This window comes from Larus michahellis, chromosome Z (assembly GCF_964199755.1).
Source record: "Larus michahellis chromosome Z, bLarMic1.1, whole genome shotgun sequence".
Lineage (NCBI taxonomy): Eukaryota > Metazoa > Chordata > Aves > Charadriiformes > Laridae > Larus > Larus michahellis.
The window spans coordinates 9,846,857-9,867,486 of NC_133930.1; the positions used below are offsets into that span (position 1 = coordinate 9,846,857).

General features: G+C 46.4%; 1 protein-coding gene across 1 annotated transcript; it reads right to left on the bottom strand.

Moving 5' to 3' along the window:
- Nucleotides 1-1,252: 1,252 nt before the first annotated feature.
- Nucleotides 1,253-15,421, bottom strand: LOC141736435 (aquaporin-3-like). Its single transcript, XM_074570588.1, has 6 exons — nt 15,233-15,421; nt 6,431-6,557; nt 6,124-6,261; nt 4,509-4,627; nt 3,557-3,774; nt 1,253-2,884 (listed from the first exon to the last, which is right to left on the bottom strand). Exons 1-6 carry the CDS (start codon nt 15,338-15,340, stop codon nt 2,716-2,718), a joined length of 879 nt encoding a protein of 292 aa, XP_074426689.1. The 5' UTR covers nt 15,341-15,421; the 3' UTR covers nt 1,253-2,715.
- Between the last annotated feature and the right edge of the window lie 5,209 nt (nt 15,422-20,630).

Genomic DNA, 20,630 nt, shown 5'->3' on the forward strand with positions numbered 1-20,630 from the left:
GGAGGCTGAGCCTGCCCCTTTCCACAGGGTAATGGCTCTCTACTCAGCAGTGCTTGGTGCTTCTCCAACAGATCCCAGAAAAGATGAAGCTTTACACAGTGGGGATATAGTTAAGACAAAAATTCTGGCCTGAAACTGGTATTTTAGTGCAGTTTTTGTAAGGGTATTAACATACGACCGCTGAGGCATTGATAATGCAAGGGCTCATGCCAGGTGGAAGCAGGAGAGAATGTACCAAAAAAAAAACAAACCAAAACAAAAAAAAACCAGAAAACAACACCCAAACAAAAAAACCCAAACAAACCCCAAACCCACACCTTGAATCAAAAGTCATAAGGTCTGCAGTAAGAATTTTTATACATTGATCAAGTATGTTGAAGATACCATGTGGAAGCAGAGTAGAAAAAGGCCTAACAGTCCTGAAGGGAAGTGGGAATTGACCTCTGCAGCTATGTTAGTTGATCACAGTAGTATACAAGACTTCTACACAGACTTTGAGGGATAAACTTTCAAGATAGATATGGAATAAAGCAGCATGCTAACCGCAGATAGAGCACACCAAACAAACTCAGCAACTTTCTTGCCAAAAGCCATTTGATTTCTAGTTGGTGAATTGCAGGAAATCACATTCATCCAGACTTCACTGACTTGTTCGGTATGGCACTGTATGGGAAGTTATGAGCTATTTTAAGGCAGTGCAATTAATACAGGAAAAATACCGCAGGACATGGACCAGCCAAAGAGCAACAATAATTGTATTTACAGAGGACACAGGCTGGAAGAAAGCTGTTTCTGTAATTCTTTTAGCGCTGGGCTCAGGCCTGTAATACTCTTCCTTGCATGGCATAGCTAATAAAAAGAAGTGACAAGTGAAAGATGCTCAGAAGAATGGCATTAATTGAAAGACTAGTAAGAGAAGCTAAATAGTACTAAGGGCAAGGGACAAACGCTGATCTCATGTTCCTTTTGCCTGAAGAATAAGATGCCCAGTAGCAGGACAACAGCCTATACCTTGGCCTTTGCACTGAGTACAGGCACCCCGTCTTCTCCCACCTGCCCCAAAAAAACAGCCCAAAAGGGAAAGGAATAAGACACAAATGGCGAGTGTAGATGTATTGCCTGAAAGTGTTAATCCCCTTTTGCTCTTACAGGCTGAAGAGGAAGAGCGCTTGAGGAAGCTATTGCTATAGATGACTTCCTTTCCATGGCAAAGTTTACTGACAGCTGCTTAAAAATACAACCAACATCAGCATTTTACAGTGTAGATATTGACATTTTATTTTTTAAAAAGGAAAAAAAAAGAATACATCATTTTAGTGACTGGAAATGTGTACAAAGTTACATATTTCAAGGAATTCATACATTAAAGAAATAGGCTTTGAAAGAGTTTCTCTAATGCAGTGGCATGGGGCCTACAAATTCTTTCACAACCGATACTGCTCATTTCAAATACTCTATAATAAGATGGTCTTGGGAGAGCCAGAGATCCCCTGAGATGCCAGAACTGCTAGTACAGGAGGCGCCTGACCTCAGTTCTTCAGCTGTGAGTACCAGGGACACCCCAGTAACTCTGCAAGGTACGAGAGGAGATGTTCCAACAACACAATGCCATAATCTAAGGCCACCTCAGGAAAATCTGACAAGATCTCAAAGCTGTCAAAGTACCAGCAGTTTCCACACATCTTTAAACTGACTCATCCCAAACCTGGTATTTAGTAACAGCTTTAAGGAGTATATTTATATATAAATCTATTTAAAAAAAAAAAAAAACACTATTGTGAAATTTACATGAACACACACAACTTTAGCAACACCATGTTTCCAGTGGAACTTGGTTATTATCTGCTTGCAGTTTATATACAAAGCTGATTAATTGAAAAAGCTGCTACAGGGACCCAAGCTTTCTTCCCAGGTTAGCCCCTGGCTAGAACAAGGATTTCCTATGTGTTATGTTTTAGGAGTGGGCAATATTAAAAATCATGATTAGAACACCAGGGTGCAGTGGTTTGTAAACATTTTGTCTTAATATTAAATTGAAATCCAGTGCATTCTCACACTCTGCTCTGACATCATGGATCAGCGGATTGATATGATGTTCTAAGAATTCATGGGAGATATAAAGAGTATGGCAAATAAAAATCCTTTAGACAAGTTCATACCTGGTGACAAGTTACTGAGTTTAGAGAAACGTCAAGCATGAATTTGATCTATAGTATAATCACGGGCAAATTTTTCCAGGATATAGAAGTTTCCATATTAGCAAAACAATTTAAGTTTTGCACGATGCCCAGTGTACAGATGGGTACGCAGGTTTGGAGGGAAACAGTATGCCAAGCTCACAGGCAAGGCCAGCAACACAGGCCAAAAGAGCTCCAGATCTCTGAACAACTGGCCCGTGTTGGAGACGTTGGACAGCAATGCCCACTTCTCTCCTGATTCCTACAGTCCTCAACTCCCTTCTACTAGGGAAAGATTACATGATACTGCATTTGGGGAAAGGGTCACAGGAAAATGCCTAAAGCAAATGCATTAGGGTTACACACACACACACACACGCACACGCACACACGTGAAAAAAAAAAAAAAAAAAAAGCTAGACTATCTCAAGACAGGAAAAAAAGGTCTTCCTGCTGTTCTTGAAGCTCTTCTTAACTCCTTCCTCCTCTTTGCCAGCTGGAGTCCTGAGTAATGAATGTCTGCCAGCTCTAGGCTTCCTCACACCCTTTCCTTGTGCTTCACGTTAGCCAGCTTGACTGTTTCCTGCTCAGAGGCAGGTGGAGAAGGCTCATCATGACATCCAATCATCAGCTGATAGACAATCACTCCTGCAATGGCCCCAAGGAATGGAGCAACAACTGGAACCCACCACCACTGTTTACCAGTCCTGGAAAACAAAGGGAAAATGCACAAGGTGAGAACTGCACCCTACACATTAAGATACTCATGTTTGGATCTGGAACAACGCAAAATATGGTCACCTCCAAAGATTACCATTGACTTGCAAAAGACAACAGTACCTGCACGTGCACAGCGATTTCCAAGGCAAGTGTTGCCTCTCACTGCAAGTCCAGATGACAAGCAATTCAGAACAGCTATTTCCAGGATTTTGAAGACTGTCTCTCCACCAAGAAAGGAGAGAAGCAGTTGCAGTACCTGAACTAGGCACCTTTACTTCCCTCCCACTGCTTGCAGGAAAGCAGGTAGTCTGTACCGCTCTTGGCACTCTCAATTTTCTCCAGCAACAGCAAAATCCAAATACAACAAATGCCTTACATTTTCTACCACTAAGAAAATGATGATAGGCTAATGCTCAGGGTAAACCTGAACTTCTCATGGATGCTTTTAGATTACCTCCCTGATAGCCATGTTAGGTCATGTGGTCTCACTGCCGGAAACAGCCAAGCTTCTACAATTTCTTAAGAAAATGGGGCAGAGCAAACACTGTCTTTTAAAAATGTTTATAAAATCCAAAGATACTTCATGGGTGCTAAGACTCTTTATAATGCTAGAGCCACAAACAACTTGACACACACGGTTTTCATTGGCAAGCACTTACCAGAACACTTCAGTGCCCCAGCCAGCGATGGCTGTGAAGAGACGAGGCCCAAAGTCCCTGGCAGGGTTGACAGCGTAGCCAGAATTGAAGCCCATGGAGGTTCCAATAACGAGGACAACAAAACCAACTGTGAAAGCCTCCAGCCCCGTGGGGACAGGGTTGTTGTAGGGATCGACAATAGCCAAGACACAAACAATCAGGGAGGCAGTGCCAATAAACTGGGGAGAGAGGGTGAAGAAAAATAATTTAATCCAGGTTAATCTTTTAATCAAATTATTTAACTCCTCTGAAGTCCCATGCATTTAGGACTCATTCTCTAAACTCAAAGAGCCGCACTAAGTCATCTCATGGCATTATCAGACTACAGTAGACTGAGCACCCACGGGAATGAAATAGTGGAACATGCTTCTCTTGGCAGCCCACGGGCTCGATCAAGCCCACACCTTTTTCCCTACTCATAGAAGAACTATGAATAACTACTTGAGCAGCCAGAAAAGCTGAAGACACCTTCCTGAACATGCCTCCAGCCTGTCACAGCTGGGTGGCTGCTGTCCCTTTGTGTTTGATGGTCACGTCAAGGAGTAGACAGTCACCTCCAACACCAACCACCACCCCACATCTAGGTGACCTCTGGGTTGTGCAATAGCCACAATAGTACAGTCAGAGTGAGGAAGAGCCATCCTTCCTCATGCTATTGCTCTTCAGGGGCTAAGGCCAAGTGTTATCCTTTTCACCAGTGTCCTGGCCAATCTTATGCAAGTGGTTAATCCCCTTAACACAAGCCTAAGGGTGCTCTCTGGTTCTGCTCTTCCTATGGGCTGTGCCAGCTGTAAAAACTTTTCTGGGTATCTTCTCTTTAAATTTTAATTCATTCTGTAACTAAAGGAGAAGCCCAGAACCACCCCAAAAGATTCCTCTTCAAATGCACCTTGTCCTCCTAGTGCCCTCTTACCTGGTCAAAGAATCCATTCACAATGTTCAGATGCTGAGATGGGTAGGTGGCAAAGATACCAGCAGTGCCATTTTGTCCTGTTACATACAGCTGGTTGCTGCCAAAAGCCCAGATGGCATCTAGAGGTGAGGAGGGAAAAAAAGAAAAAAAAAAAAAAGAGAAAGGCAGAGAGGTCAGTCATTTTCCAACACGCACCAGAAGAGATCCTTGCTTGGAAAATGACTAAAATGTAGGTTCCACAGAGCCATGAGTATTGAGACAGAATTCCCTGAGAACCCCATTGCTATGTGTTGCAAAACCATTTGGAAAACTTAGGGCGTGATCCACCACAGCATTTTACCAGTCAGGCTCACAGGCAGGTGGCCTGAGTCCCTGCTCCTAATATTTCTTGCTTGCCAGCCACCAGGAAAGAGTTAGAACCAAAATGTAAACACTAAGCTGACTTCAAATCTCTCCCAAAGGTACCCAAAATCCTGTGGTCTCAGACTTGGTATCAACACATGAGATACTGCTACGGACCTGATCTGCAGCAAGCAGGATTTGGGCTGACCTTGCACTTTCCTCTAAGCCAATACACAATTAGTTTTACCTCTCATGGTTTTCATGTAGAGCAGTCAGCCCCTTACCTACCACTATGTAGAAGCTGGATGACTAACCTAGGCAGGCTGTCTAGATTCTCTCCATGGTTAGTGGAGAGAAAAACGGACACTTTCTGAAGGTAGCTCTTCCGTGGTTTAGGCAGATAAAATGGGATTAACTCTTCTGAAGAGGAGACTTCAGCCCGCCAACTAGAAAGGTAACTGGTGTTGAACTGAAATCCTGATGTTAACAGAGATGAAGGCAGGTCACCCTCCTCCTATCTAAAGTGAAAAGCAGTTGGTGCTAGTGCCAAGTGGCAACTTCCTCCCTTCACGTGGAAGGTACACTGACCCAGATGTCCTGCTCAGCTACAGGGAACACTGCTCCTATTGCCAGAAACAGACATCAGGAGGCAAAATCTGAGTCAAAATGTCACCCTTGATATTTGAGGAAGAGCAATTTCCAGCACAAAGAGACAGTTCTTGCCCACTGAATATTGCCCTGTGATGAGGAACAGGTGCATGAGGAACTGGATTTCTAGGATGCTTTCCAAAGTATAGAATCGCTCTGATAAACACAGCAGAAACTGCTAGAAATTCCCCTTGTCTGGAAGTTAACATGAGACAATGCATAAGGCGTCCATGGTGAAGTCTTTTTTTAAAGGATAGAACGGCTGTGGAACAATGCACAGATGGAAAATCCCCGTTACTACTAGTGTTTCATCAGCATTTCTGAAAGATCTGTTTAAATACATATAGTACCTACAATCGGGACTATCCACTGGTCCATGTTACAGTGATCAGTACTCAAGGACAAAGACTCGCACACTGACAATGCTGGTTGGCCTTTAGATTGATTTGAAACCATCATCAGTATGAGGACAGAAAAGCCCCCCCAAGAAACACAGTAAGGAGGTTCCTCACATCTCTGATCTGCAAGAAAATGCTTCTCTCTGATTTGGGAACCAGCCTCCCTGCAGCGCGTCATGAAGAGCATCCATCTCACCCCAACAAACACAGAACATTTCTGCACTTACCATAGTATAGCCCAAAGACTATTCCAGCTCCCAGGAAAGCCCCCAGGGTTTGGGCCAGGGCATAAATGGGCAGCTTGATCCAGGGCTCCCGAGCCAAGAAGCACATGGCAAAAGTGACAGCTGGGTTCAGATGTCCACCTGCAGAGAGGTTGGTGGTTATTGCATTTTACAGGCAGAATTTGCATCCCAGAGACGAGGCAACGGACACTGGTTTCCATACCAGTGCCACATAGGAAAAGCACAGCCATCTAGGCCTACACAACAATTGTCACAAGTGAAATCCAGCCCACATGGAGCCACAACGTACCTGATACCTGTCCCGAGATCAAAATGCCGAGCATCACAGCAAAGCCGAAGGCCAGGTTAACAGTCAGGAAACCTCCATGAGTCCCTCTGCTGAGGATGATCTGCGCAACGGAGCCACAGCCAAACAGCTAGGAGGAGAAGAAGAGATTGAAATTACCCTCTCTGTTTCATATCATGGCAATTGCTGACCAGCGCCTGTAACTGCTCCACTTACACCTGCATTCACCATCACAGCCCACCCATCACTCAAAGCCTTCAATCTGTGGTCCAAGTATCTAGGCGTTATCTTCAGGAGCAGCAAGGAAGGAGAAAGGACACAGAATAAGCCTATCTTCTGGCAGGAGGAAACAAAGCCGGGGCCAAAATCAAAAGCAAGATCAGACCACAGATCACATTTCCAAGAGACTGGAGGTCTTTGTCGAACCATCTGATTTTCAGGTGATAGGTGAGAAGAATCAGACAAACAGCACCCTGGACCGAGGTGTTTACAGTTCAGATGAGGGACATGAGTCCTTATCATTTAAAAGGCTAATTCTTTGACAGTGTCACATGGCAGGGGCCAACTTTGCTAATGCCTGGAAATACGGACATGACTGAAGAAGGTCATACACAGCCTGACATTCATGGAGTCCTCTTTCAGGTGGCACTGGCTGACGGAGGGATTGGAGCTGCTTCCTTGGGCTGACATACCTGCACTTGTGCCAGCCCCAAAGGATGGTCTCTGCTGTGGGCACTCTGAGCAAAGGCCACGCCATCCAAAACCAGCCATATCCTTCCAGTGGCAAAACCATGTAAGAAAAGATCAGGGCAACACAGCTGACCCATCTCTGCAGCACCAACATGGCACAGGCAGCGTCAAGAAAAGTCCATATTCCACAGACAGTCTACCACTAGTACAGCCAGATGCTTGGACTTCTGTCCAAGATCATGGCTGCACTAAGCACTTTGGGGGACAAAAGTTTCTGCTGAGCCATAAGGGGTGTTTCCCAGTAGCTAAGGCAGGCATGTGCTCTTGCTCAAAGACGTGTGCTCCAAATGGGTGATCCTTCTCCTCCCAACCACATCCAAAAGCCATCCTTCCTACGCTCGCCCTTAACAACAGAGGTCAGATTCCCGTGGCAGTTCATCACTCATCCAGCTGGAGGCTTTCTGCAGGTCCAAGTCTCTCCACTACCCACTATATAATTTAAGGAGCCCTAATCCTGATCTTCTGCATGCTTTTGTCTTCTACTAACTCCACCTGAATTGATTCTTGGTGTATACCAAGGATTATCACATCAGCAGGTACTGAGAGCATCCTTAAACTAGGACAGGGATTACAGCTTGCTCCTGAGATCGTTAAATCTAGGGATCAAGGCTTGCCTTATTTCTACTGACCACATGCCCATATCTACACCCATCAAGATTTTCTGCTTCTATGATCTCCATCATCCCAGAATTACACAATTGCCACAGAGGCAGTATCTGCTCCTAGGGAATAAGACACCAAATAGGCAACAGGGGTAGCTCTCTTCACCTCTCCTGCCAATAATGGACATGCCCATTGAGCAATGCACAACCCAGATCAGGGGCAAAGCCAAACCACACCTAATTCATCCCCTCTCATCCCCGTGACAACGGGTGAATTACTAGCAAAGCAAACACTGCACTCAGCCTGCTGGGAAAGCAGCAGCCAGGTAGGCCGCAGGCTGATTCAGGAGGTGGACACTCTGTACACAGGTGCCTCTTGACAAGGAGCCAGGTCCCCAACACAGGATGTTGTGTATAAAGAACAAAGGAACCTGCAGAACTCGTTAGTTCAGGAGAGGGGACGTCCAACACTGCTCTCTACTGGGTGCAGCCAGAACAGCCCCTTCAATGTCCTAACCCTGAGCTGACCAGCTGGGAAACCACATTAGAGAAGACACCCAGGCAAAGACAGAAAAGATGAGTCTTGTTTATCATGCAGCAAACAGAGCCATTATTCCCAGCTATGCCCAAACCACTGGAGGAAGCGTAGCCCCAGCTGAGCAAATAAATACCGGCTAATGACCAGTGTGACATCTGTTCCTTCCCTTACCCCAGAAGAACACCAGCATGCTTTAGACAGAGGTTTAGAGAGAGTATTTATTTGACCATGGCATTCAGCTCTCTAATGCCACACAGCTCATCGGTCTGACCAGGGAGGGGTTGAGCCCACAAAAAGCTGCAATGGGCATCTGAGTTTGTCACAGTTGGCCCCAGGTTCTTCCAATTGTTTAAGGTATTTGTGTTATTCACTCTGAAAGAACTGGCAGTTCTGCAAGTGGATGGTGGTTGGCTCACTAGCCACATAACTTCTGGTTGCAGAAACCACAGAGTAAATTTTCCCCCCCTTCATCCTCCTGGTCACCTACAAAGGTCCTCCTTTAACCTGGAGGAAGGCCAGATCTGCCGTTTCTCAAGAAGTTGTTCCCCATCCTCCTCTCCCTCCATCGTACACCTGGCAATAGCTCTCCAGCTTTTCCTCGGAAGAGAGTCTATGGGCCATGTTAAAACAGCCCGGAGCCACTCCACAGGAGCATTACAATTATTTATCAGATCAGCCCTGAGCACTAGTTGGCTTAATTTGGCGTAACAGTAGAAAACCTGACCCTCAGCAGATAGAAAGAGTAAGGTGATATTAAAGGACAGGTTTGAACTTTGATATGCATGTGTGCCATTCCACCCTGCACCAGTGGAGTCCACTAAGCATGAACATATATTCTCATGCATGACATCCATCCATGGCGTTTGACTTTCAGGAACCAGTTCAAATCATGGAACCCGTGCTTTTGTGGCAAGTGGCTTGACATTACACAGTTTTGTTGTGGTAGTGGCTATTACAATTTTTAATTACACCATTTCCACTTCTGCTATTTGCTAGTTTTCCTTCCAATTCCTTTTCCCAGGATATACGAGACTGGAGACCCTCAACATCCATTTTTTTAATTCTTCCTTTTCTAACGCTAGTGGAGAAGTGTTTAGGAGCATCTAGCTTGAGTTGAAATGCAAGGAAGGTCAAATAAAAGCAATTCAGCATTTATCCCAGTGGCTTTAAAGTGCATGCAATGGATACAAAAGTTCTTAGTCAATATTACAGAACTACAATCGGAGACAGTGGTGCACACCCAAGGCAGAGATGACACCTCAACTCTTGATTTTAGTAACCTGCCTCCAACAATTCTTTTCTTCTTTTTTTTTTTGGTAGTTTTGTTGTTGTTGCTGTTAAAAAAACCCAAATATTAGTGGAAGAACATCCCAGCCAACAGAAAGCCAGGTTAGCCCCTCACATGGCAGCATGTGCAGCAGTCGATGGCTATTCCCCCATGATCCACTAGCCAAGTTCAAAAGCAGTTTTAAAGTGCTAATAAAATGATTGCAACAAAGCATCACTCCAATGGATTAAAGCTACTGTCCTAGGAATTGAGGTCAATGTACCCATTAACCAGGTTGATGGAAGCCTGCTCCCTAATTTCATCTTACTGGCTCTGGCAGATCTATGGCTTTCCCTGCCAACAGGCACGCTTCTCCTCTTCCCTCACAAGTTAATCCAGCTCCTTGCACTGTGAAAAATAACAAAACTCATGTTCTGCAGGATCTGTGAGTTGAACTGGTTCAAGGGTGGAGGGGCTGACAAACTCCAAAGCCTGTACAACGGAAGGGACAGCCAGAAGCAGCAGCAGCAAAACCAGGAAATGGTAGCAGGTCACTGGGTGAAACGTCACACGCAGGAGAACCTTAAACTCCCTGTGTCCAGGGCATGTTTGGAGATTGGCCATTTCGTTTTTGTCACCCAAGGCAAAAACACCCCATCTTAATGTCTGGAGACAAGAAAGCTCTGGAGGTAGTCAGGGATGGTAGGAAAGCACCTTGGAGGACACAAAAAAAGTTGAAAAAGGTAATGAAGAAGTGAGGCCACCGGAGTTTATAGGCAGACCTTGTGAAAAGCAGCTCTGAACATGAACTTGGGAGAAAGGTAGTGCTCAGCACTCCCCTGCACAACAGCCATGTTTCCTCCTTCGCTTGCCTCCACTTTTCTTTGGGGTGCTTTTTCACACCTTCAGGTACAGCACAAAAGGCCTGGATGCATTTGCTTTTGGACTTCAGACAGACTGATCTCTAAATCAAGATGGGAAAGTTTTGCTCGCGCAGCCCATGAGGAGTGTTATTACCCGAGTTACAAGCTTCCTCTTCAGCCAGCAAATAAACTAGGGATTAGACAAGGAGCCTGCTGTAAATCCACCCTAATCACCTCGGTGGACAGGAAAGGCTGCTCAGCCCTCACTGTCCTCCGTTGGTGAAGAAGATGCCAGAAGGGCAGCCAAACCAGGGGTCTACTCTGAAAGAAAAGACACTGAAGTATTGATAGAAGATTTTAAGCATTTGACACACAAAGGGATCCCTCTCTTCATATCAGAGTGGAATTTAGGGCTGTCCTACATTCCCTTCAAGGGGGAGGTTGGGAGAGAGTGGGCAGAGGACTATCACTTTACAGACAGTTCAAAACAAATTCCCAACTCCTTCTCCACAGCTCAATGCAAGAAGGGGTTAAAGGCACTGTAAGTCTCCCCCATGGCCTCTTGCTGCCCTCCCCAAGGAGCAGGACCCAGCCGGGAAGAACTGACAACAGATCCATCCCCATTGCTGTTTCTGCTCAAACAGCATGAGGACATCTTCCTCAACTCCATGGCCCATGCAGCCAGGACAATCTCCATCAGCCACACAGGCAGTGCAAGGAGCACCGTCATTTTTGCCTTTCCCTAAAGCAACTCTTGAGCAACCAGGCTGGTCCTTGCAAGGCAAGGAGAAACACTAGAACCCACAGTCGGGCTTCTTACCCAACTCAGCTGGAACCACCCTGGACTGAAGCAGTCCTACAGGGAAGGGCAGCCACAGATGGTCCGTCATGTTACGGCTCTTTCTGCACTTCACACTGTCCCGGAGCCAGGCAGGGCTGCAGGACTCAAGAGATAAGAGGGGCTACAGAAAATTGTGCTGCACATACATCACGTGCTACAACAATGCTGCACAAAGCTGGGGAGACAAGCGGCGCTCAGCACAAGAAACCTGAGAAACCGTCAGCAGAGGAGCCGGGCATTAGAGACGAAATTCACTATTTTACTTTGTTTCCCCCATACACAACCATGGAAACCAAAACACTTATTCTGATATCCCTCAGACATCAGAATCCCTCAGATTGGGAGGTTTTGTCTCTTAGAAAGACCTGTACAACTGGTGGGGTTTTGCTCACAGGATTGGGCACTGCTGGGGAAAAGCTGCCTTCCCACTGACAGCAAGTCCTGGTGCCTGAACTGTCCTGTTAGTAGGAAGGAGAAAACTCCCTGCTCTTGCATGGGGATAGCAAGGAGGGACAGTTTCAGACAGTTAGTGAAGAGCTTTGAGCTCTTCTGGTGGAAGAGGTGAGGGAGAGCAGCAGCACTGCCACTTCCCACGCCTGCACACCCGGCAGCGCAGATCCTTCGCAGGGGGGGGATAAGCAGCGCTCTACATGCTCACAGCAAAGATTTCCGGCCCCTTTCAAACCCTATCAAAGCATTAAGAAAAAACAGAAATTTTAAAAATTACCAAAAAAAAAAAAAAATTTTAAAAAATCACATTCTCCAAATGCGACAAGCTGGGTTCAAGCAAACTGGCGCAAATCAAACAGCGGCTGCGGGGATTGCTGTGCAGCCCCCGACGGCTGCGGGATGAGCAGCAACTTTAAGTTCTGCACTGCCAACCGTTCACTGAGGCTCCCAGCCACTTTGCAACTTTGGTTTCTGTGGTCTTCAGCTCACTCAGACTCCAAAAAGCTCCCACCTGGCCACAAAGTCAAGACAGCCCTGATTGAAAAGCAGTTAGGAATTGTTTTGTTCTGTCTTTGTGCCTCCACAGCAGTGAATCACAGTTAGTCTGGCTTGGAAATCAATTGTAAACAGCGAGTTCCTTCTCCTGCAAATGTGAAAACCAAACAGTGCCAGCTTTGGTATTTACAGCCGGCAGAGCAAGGCAAACAGATCGAGCCTTTAAGGGAGGCACACTGGAAATCCAGCTTTAGTGGGTTGCTACAGTAATAACACAAACAGCAAGCCACTGGGAAAATGCCTTCAGCGTTTGCATTGCTTAACTATTGCCAGCAAGTGGTGCTTCTGACATAGGTATAAAGTTCAAACCTAAAGTACTGCTTGGAAAGTGCGTTTTGAAGAGGGGAAAAAAAGAAAGTCACTTTAATTATCAGAGGAAAGGGAGAATCAGCATTACTGTTCTTATAACAGAAAGGACACTACTTGCAGACTAATACCGTGTTGTGCCAGGTGCTGTACACAGCAAAAGCAGCTTGCAAGTAAAGAGCACCTCGCCTTTGCGCTATTCAGGGCTTGGCTGCTTTAGTTGGATTATTTTTCTTATCTTATCTTAAAAAAAAAAAAAGAGGCACTATTTTGTTTTAACATTCTGCTATCTTTCCAACCTCCTTAAAAAAATAAGAAAAATAAAATCAAGCACCAGGTTAATTCTTACAGGCAAAGAGACTTTGCAGGGGTCTGAAATCGCTTTGCTCTAGAAGAGCTTGAGCGTGCTGCGGTCGTTACAGGAGTGAAAGGGAGGAGGGAAGAAGCTGAAGCCGTGCCAATATCCACAGTGGGGCAAGTTTTACATTAGACAGTGAAATTTAAAGTAAGCTGCAAACTTTAAACAGTCTCCTTCCCTTCAGCTCAGGAAGTTAATTTCAGTGTGAACAATATCAAACCTTAAATCCATCCCTAATATTGTTCTGCTCTGGACATATTTGCATATTTATGCTCAATCAGTTCCATGTTCGGTGAAGACAATTTCATGGATCACATGTCTTTTCTCAGGTATTTTATTGTTTGAAGACAGTAAGAGTGATTTACCAGGCTCAAAATGCAGCTAAATGCATGCACACCCAGCTCAGCCTCCTGGTGGGGCGGCGGGCAGCAGGGGCTTTGGCAAGGTACAGAATGACAATCTCTCTCCTGGGACTGTCCAGTTCAAACCAATACCCAGGCCACCTGAAAGGGGAAGAACATCATCTTCAAGGCGCTTTCTGTTTTAGGCAGGTGATATAATAAAAAGATGCAAAAGAATTGGGGTGGTAGGGAGCAAAAAAAAAATTACTTTTTTTTTTAAGTAAAATAAATAGAATCACTTCATTAACACAATAGACTGGGAGAGCTCCAAGGCAGAAGGGCACTGACGCCCAGCGGAGCCGTACTGCAGGCTTGTTGCCCTGGAACCCATTTCCCTCTCTGTAAACCCTGGTTTTGTCTCTGTCACACCAGGTAATGCAGTTGGAAGAAGGAACATTTTTTGGATCACAAGCCCTTCTGAAAGCTCCGATCCACGTGGCTAAAGGCTTGCTTCTTTTCTCCAGCAATATTAAAAGCCTTACCTTGCTTCAGTCCTGAGACTAACTGCAGCAACATCAGTGATTCACGGACAGCAACTTTCTACCTGTTAATCACTTTCTTATAAGCTTTTACCCACCCTAATCCCAAATAATCCTTCTCTGAAAAATCAACAAGACTTGTTTGGAAATCACCAAAGGTGCGTCACTCTGATGATAAAGACACTGCACCTTGCAAAGCTGCTTTCTTTTAAGAGTGGTAGCATTTTAGGGGGACCTGTATCCTCCCACACAAGACCCAGTAGTCTCCTCTTTCCAATCAAAAAAGAACTTTATTTATTAAAACATAAGATAGTGTGTCGGTCCTTCTGTGTTGTTCCCACAAGCATGTGCAGCTTCACCAAATCATCCACCAGTTAGAGAGAGGTGTAAACCTACAATCACTCCACTGGAGCCGATAGGATTGCCCTGGCTTTGCATCACTTCAGAGAAATTTTCCCCCGCAGGTATTCACTGGGTGAACACCAACCCTTTTCTGCTGCAACTTGAACTCAACAGGCTCGCGGCCTCTTGCGCAGTCCTGCACTTTCGGATGCAGTTGCCTGAAGCCAGATATCCCCATCCCGGTTTTGCTATGCCAGCATTTGCTCCTCACACACCCCTGTCCTAACTGTTCACATCTGCCTCAGACTTCCAAGCAAGCCAGGGCTGCCCAAAGCACCTTCAAACCAAATCACTTACAGAGATACCCACCCTGCTTCATCCCTTATATCCCATCCCTTCGGACACCGAGCACTAGAAGAGTTTTGTTGCCATTTGCCACTTAAGAACACATCAACTGACAGCTCAGCACTGCCACACACATGGCAAGCGCAAGGTCCTGATCAGCAGCCGGCACAGGCATCGTGCAGCCCAGCTGATAAGACCCTGGGGGACAGGCAGCCAACAGCAAAAAAACCCACTGCAACAGTTTAAATTCTGGCTACTTTTTCTCCATAGGATGCACAAGGAAAACAAAGCGAGATGAGGAAAAAGCTTTCACTTCCCCGGGTGATAACCCTTGGAAGTTATTTCAGTGCCAAGAAAATATTCCAGGGCAGGGAGAAAGGAAGTTTTGCATGATCTCTAGCAAAACACTTGATGCTTGCATAGAGACTTCTTGCTCCCTGTGCTTTGCAGACACATGGAAGCCCCCAGACACCTGCCCAGCTCTGCGGAGCCCACCCTTTGCCGGCAACCCCAAAGGTCGTCCTATGGCAAGTTGCATGAATCTTTTTGCTGCGGATAAGGATTTCTCCAGTCCCCAGGGGGCAGGTTGCACTGGAGCTGGGCTCGTCCCCAGTGCAAACTCTGGCAGCAGTGCAGCCCCATCACCAAGACGATTTCTCCCCGCACCCAGGAGATGGAGAGCATCCCCGCACGGCAGCACGGACTCACCACCAGGATCAGTGTCCCCAGGCATTCAGCCAGCGCTTGCCGGACTAGCTTGTTTCTGATCCTCAGGTGCTCCTCAATAGTAGCAAGAACGTCCTTTTGCCTCCCCATCGCAGCAGAGGTGCTCTTCGAGTGGTGTCAGGGGAAAAGCAGCAGCTGACAAAGCCTCAGCGAGGTTTCTTCCCCAGCACAGATGCCTTCGCTTATAAATAAGTTCAGCGATGCCTGACACACCTCCCGGGTAACCACACCCCTTCCACCCGCTTCTCAGACCCAACTTAGCTTTTTTTTTTTCCTCCTCCTTTTCAGCGTGAGACAGAGTGGGTGGTTTTCTTCATTTCCTTTATTGCTTGCATGGGTAAGCAAAGAATTCAGGAGTTTCAGAAGAAGGAACGAAATGTGACAAAAATGTCCTACTCAAACCCATGCTGTTTTCATCACTTGCCACCTAAAACACAGGGTCCTATCTGCCCCTCTCCAGCTCCAGCTGAGGTCCTAAAAGCTAAATGCATGGACCAAGCAGTACCTTAAGCCGCTTGTGCAACCACAGTACCCTGCTTTCAGCTTTCTTTCCCTCCCAAATTCCTGCAGGATGGCAAAGTGATGAGTACTCCTGTGCTGACCTAGAGGCTGCAGGTGCTTTTGCAGCCACATTGTGGGGCAGGAGGGTTTGATCCCCCACATCTGTATGGCGGGCTGAGGGCAAGGCACCTCCTGACTCCAGAGGTTACCTAGCAGAAGCTGGCGTTAAGAAGCAAGACCGGACATTTCTCCATGGAAAGCTGCATCTAGGTCCAAACCCTTGTGTACCGTTACAGTTTCTCTGCCCCTCCCAGGGCTTTGGGAGAGCATTCCCAGCCCAGTCCCTGTGAAAGCTGTGAAGAAAAGCGGTGAGAGGTCTCAAGTGCAGAGCCAATGCCTTGTCATAGGACCTTGACAAGGAGACAACCAACTCACTTATTCTCGCAGGAATCAATCCTTGCTGCCTTTTCATCCTCAGTAACATCCAGTATCACACTGGGACAGTTCTATGGGACGGTCTGAATGAAAGCTGTCCCAGTCCGTACCATCTGGGGTGAGGGCTGCTAACAGGACGCGTGCCACTCGTGGCATCTGGTTTCTGTTAAGTGAGCAGTAAAAATTCCCAGGGCTCTTTGACTCACCAGGGCTTGATGCAGAGCAGCAGGGCTGAATTTGCAGGACTGAAGGGGACCCGTTTCCTGGATTTGTTCCCCCGCCTTCTCTGCAAAGATGCAGAAGCCTGGCTTTTCCTCTTCCCCTTATTTAACCATCGACTTTCCTGTTGGAAAAGCAGAGCTTTTTAGTGCAGTGGTGAATGCCTCTTTATTTCATACAGAAACTGCAGTCAGCCCAAGGAATAGAGTCAGGAATGTTGTTAAGAAAGCAATAACGTGCAAGGAATCAAATGCAGGGAAACACTTGGGTCCAAACATAATTACAGGGACAGGAAACTTTCCTTATTACTTTGCGCTCAGGCCCGGTCTGTTATCACCAGCATCAATGGGATCTGAACTACAGCGAGTGCTCCCTCAGCCCCATGCGTGCTCGCTGCGGCTGGGGTTTGCAAACCAGTGCTTGGGACACGCTTTTTACCTTCTCTTCCTCTCTCTCCCCTCACCCTCTTGCTGTGCATCCTCTGAGCCATGGAGGATCCACAGCCGCTCCTCTGCCTTGCTTCCTCCTGCTCTCCCCTCTCCTTTATACTCCACTGTGTCCTTTTCACCCTGACTCCGTATCAAAGTTATCGCAGCCAGAAATGAAGCTGTCTGTTGGGGTTTTTTTCCCTTTCAGCAGTTCCTAAGGTAAGGTCCATGGGCTGTTTTGACATTTGTTGAACTACCAGTGTGCAGATGCCGTGTTCTGTGGTGTAGCTTTATTGAAATTTATTTAGGCTGGGTCCTGGATCCCGTTTCTTCCCTGGTCGTGTGTCCCCACCACCCATAAGACCACTCTGGGCCATAAGAGCAGAGTGAGACAGGTGACGACCAAGAGGCATGGGGAGGTGTGATGTTCTCCAGGTAGGTAAGTACCTTTCTCCTGTCTGCAGCATCTGAGCACCTCTGGCTACAAGTTGAGGATGCAGGAAATTTCCTCATGACTGGCGAAGGGAGGGGAGATGTCTAGGCTCCCAAGTTGACGACAGAAGATGGTGGTAACACCAGCATCAAAGCTGGTGCTTGGAAAAGTCTAGACAGATGCAAGCCCAAGGAGCCAGGGTGGGGTGGGCACTCCAACACCATCTCTGTGGCTGACTCACCGCCTGACCCTAAGCAAATCCTTCACCTTTCCACACCTCAGCTTCTCCATCAGTAAATTAGAGAGAGTGACCTTGAATTCCCTTCCTGGGGCGTTGTGAGGGTGAATCACTGCAGCCCAAGATCCAATGACTTAAAATGAGCAATAGGGACTTATGCAATTGCTTTCCCAACAGAAAGCCATGTTATTATCTAAGAAGGCGCTTGGGGAAGGGGCAGTGATGCAATGCTGGAAGAAGTGGAAGGTCTTTTCAGAAGCAATAGCTAATCAAAATGTGGGTAAGAACTGAAAGACTCCAATTCTGGAGCTTCTCTGTGCCAAAGCAGGAATTGCCCTGCCATACATTCAGCTGGACTCCAGGAACATATGACCTAAGCACTAAACATCTAAAGATGTGTGTTAGCAGCAACAGGTTTCCAAACAAGCCCATCTCCCACAGTAACTGGTGCACAGGGTACTGGTACCCACCCTGGTGGTTAGAAGAAGTCCACAGTCAGTAAAAGTAAACAAGGAAGGATGTAGCAGTAAAACTGACAAGGTAGGACCTCAGAGCTGCTGGACTTTTCTATTGTGGGGTGGATACAGCAATATGTCCATGCCTTTAGTGTTGCCTTGCATGGATAATCAAAGATGTTATTTCACAGCATAAAGGCTTTGTCACAAACCTCTGTCACAAAAACTCATGCCAGACCTCCTGGTGGTGGTGCCAAAGCTACTGAAGCCCAATTAAGGAACTTCTGCTGTCAGTCATGGGCTGATTCAAACATCAGTCATTACAGTGCCTAAGGTGAACTATGTCTATCAATCTGTACAGTGTCAAACCAAAAAATTAAGGCATTTGGGGGGGAGAGGAGGGGAGGAAGGCAGCGGGGGAGGAAGGCGGGGGGGGCGGGGGGAATGTAACACTTGAGTTTATGGAAACCGCTGGTTGCCCAGAAGACAACTCAAAGAGAAATAGGAAGCTCAGCTAAGAAGGAAACCAGAGATAACATTGTTCTTTTGTGCTCATTCCACACATCTCAATCTTTTCTTCCAATATCTTCTGGGACCCACAAAATATGGGAATAACTAGGGATAAATCAAGGTTTTGAACCCGTGCCCTCTGACCTCAGACCAACAGAGCACTTGTCTGTAAAGTTCGTCACTTTCTTGTTCCTTTCCTTTACCTCCCACAGAACCATACAATATGCCACAAGAAACTCACTGTGCTCAGGCTGTTATTTCTAGACATGATCCAAAACCAACACCCAGGTTCCAAGTTTGCTGTTTGCATTGCTGCTTGGCTCCCTCCCTCACCACTCTACTCCAGGGGAAAAACACAGGTGAAATTTTAAAGGAAGAACCAATCCTTGGCTCCTCTTCAGCTGTTTTCCTACTGGCTCTAGTGACACAAAATAAACTCAGGCTCATAAACTCCTTGGCTTCTGGAGACGGCTGAATCAGCCTCCAGCAATGTAATTTTTCCTATTAAAAACCAAGTTTAACAAAGTAACCAGACTTTTCCTTAAGCAGCTGAATGGATAAACCTGGACCGATGGGTTCCACATTTTGTCCAAGCCAAATTGATTCACCCATCCCAGGATGCATGGTGCAATTCAATAAGGAGAAAAGCGTGAATCACACAAATCTGTAATGAGTCGTTGCACTGATGGCTGGGTCACCTGGTGCAATACCCGTTATGCCAAGAGAGGTCACTGGGCCAAAACATGACAGGAATCGTCCTTATGAAATCTCCCTTTGGGAGGTACCTCTGACCCTCTCCTTCCCATGATCCACTTGACAGAGCAATATTGTGACCTGTTCAGAAGATTCCATTAAAAATAAAAATTATAGCTTGCGTAGCAAGGCAGGATAGGATGTGAGTGGGTTGGAAGTTTATAAGCTTTCTAAATGATTCTAGCTGGAGGGTTGAGTGTAGTGCTTTCAACATCTTGCCTTGTATCTCCAGATTTGCAGAGCTCAGTGTTCATTTCATGTCTGGGTCTGCTTAGACCTCCACCTTGAGTTAGAAAACTGGATAAATTCCTGCAGGGAACAGGGGTACCTACACAGCTGAGGGCTGTGGATGGCATCTGTTCGGAGAAACTTAAGGTGAGACTGCAATCCTAATTTAGATTCCTTGGACATCTAAGAGAGGCCTGGAAGTTGGCAAACTGGGTTTGGACTTTGAATTACAATATACTAATGGGAATAACATTTAAAATCCCTGAAACAGCTCTTCATGAAATCCACTGCTTCAGACCAAGTGGAGCAAAAGACGACCCTGAGCTGAGTCTATACTTCTTATTCAGAAGTGTCCCATACGGATGGATCCCCTAGAATTACATCGGAGCTTGGGCCCACTGCCTGTTCCCACTGGCAGTTCCTTGTCATGTCTGATTTCCTCCTCATCCCAAAGCTGGTCCTAGTTTACAGGACTAAACATCATTCATAACATGCCATTCCTGTACAGAAGCCATTTTCCAGTATAAGCAGTTGCATACCAGAATAACTACTGTACGCTGGAAAAGGACCAATTGCTCCAGAAGAAAGCTCTTTAATAACACATCTGAAAGGAAAGCTATTATAAACAGCTCCCCTGAAATAGGGTTTTGGCAGGAGCTTCTGCCACAAACTGCTCTGTGTAGACAGTCGTTCTTCTGAGAGCTGCAGAGCCAGTCCTGACTTGGAGACATGGCTGCTGCTGTGCACCACAGCGGGAGAGTTCAAAGACCCTGAAGGCAGAAGACACATAAATGGGGTGAAACTCCAGCAGCTTAAAGTGTGAGTCAGGAGCAATGACAAGAACTTTCCCTACCAGGTGAGGACATGTCTAGGAATCGAGAGTGTGCTTGGTCTCCAACATAACCACAGGTACTCCCGGCACAGATGTCCCTGAGCACAGAAATAATCACTTTAAGAGCAAAAAAAATCTAGATGTCATTTTAGATGTCTACTCCATGTGATCACTTTAGAAGAGTCTCTTTCTTGGCTATAGAGGAAGCCTGAAACAACTGGCCCAGCAGGAGACAGCTACACATAGTTGCTGTAAGCCACCCCCAGTCTCTAAGGAGGTGCAGACGTGCAAAATGCACGTGTATGTGTTGTACCATGGTTGGGGTGAGGTAGTCATAGTAAGAGCAGG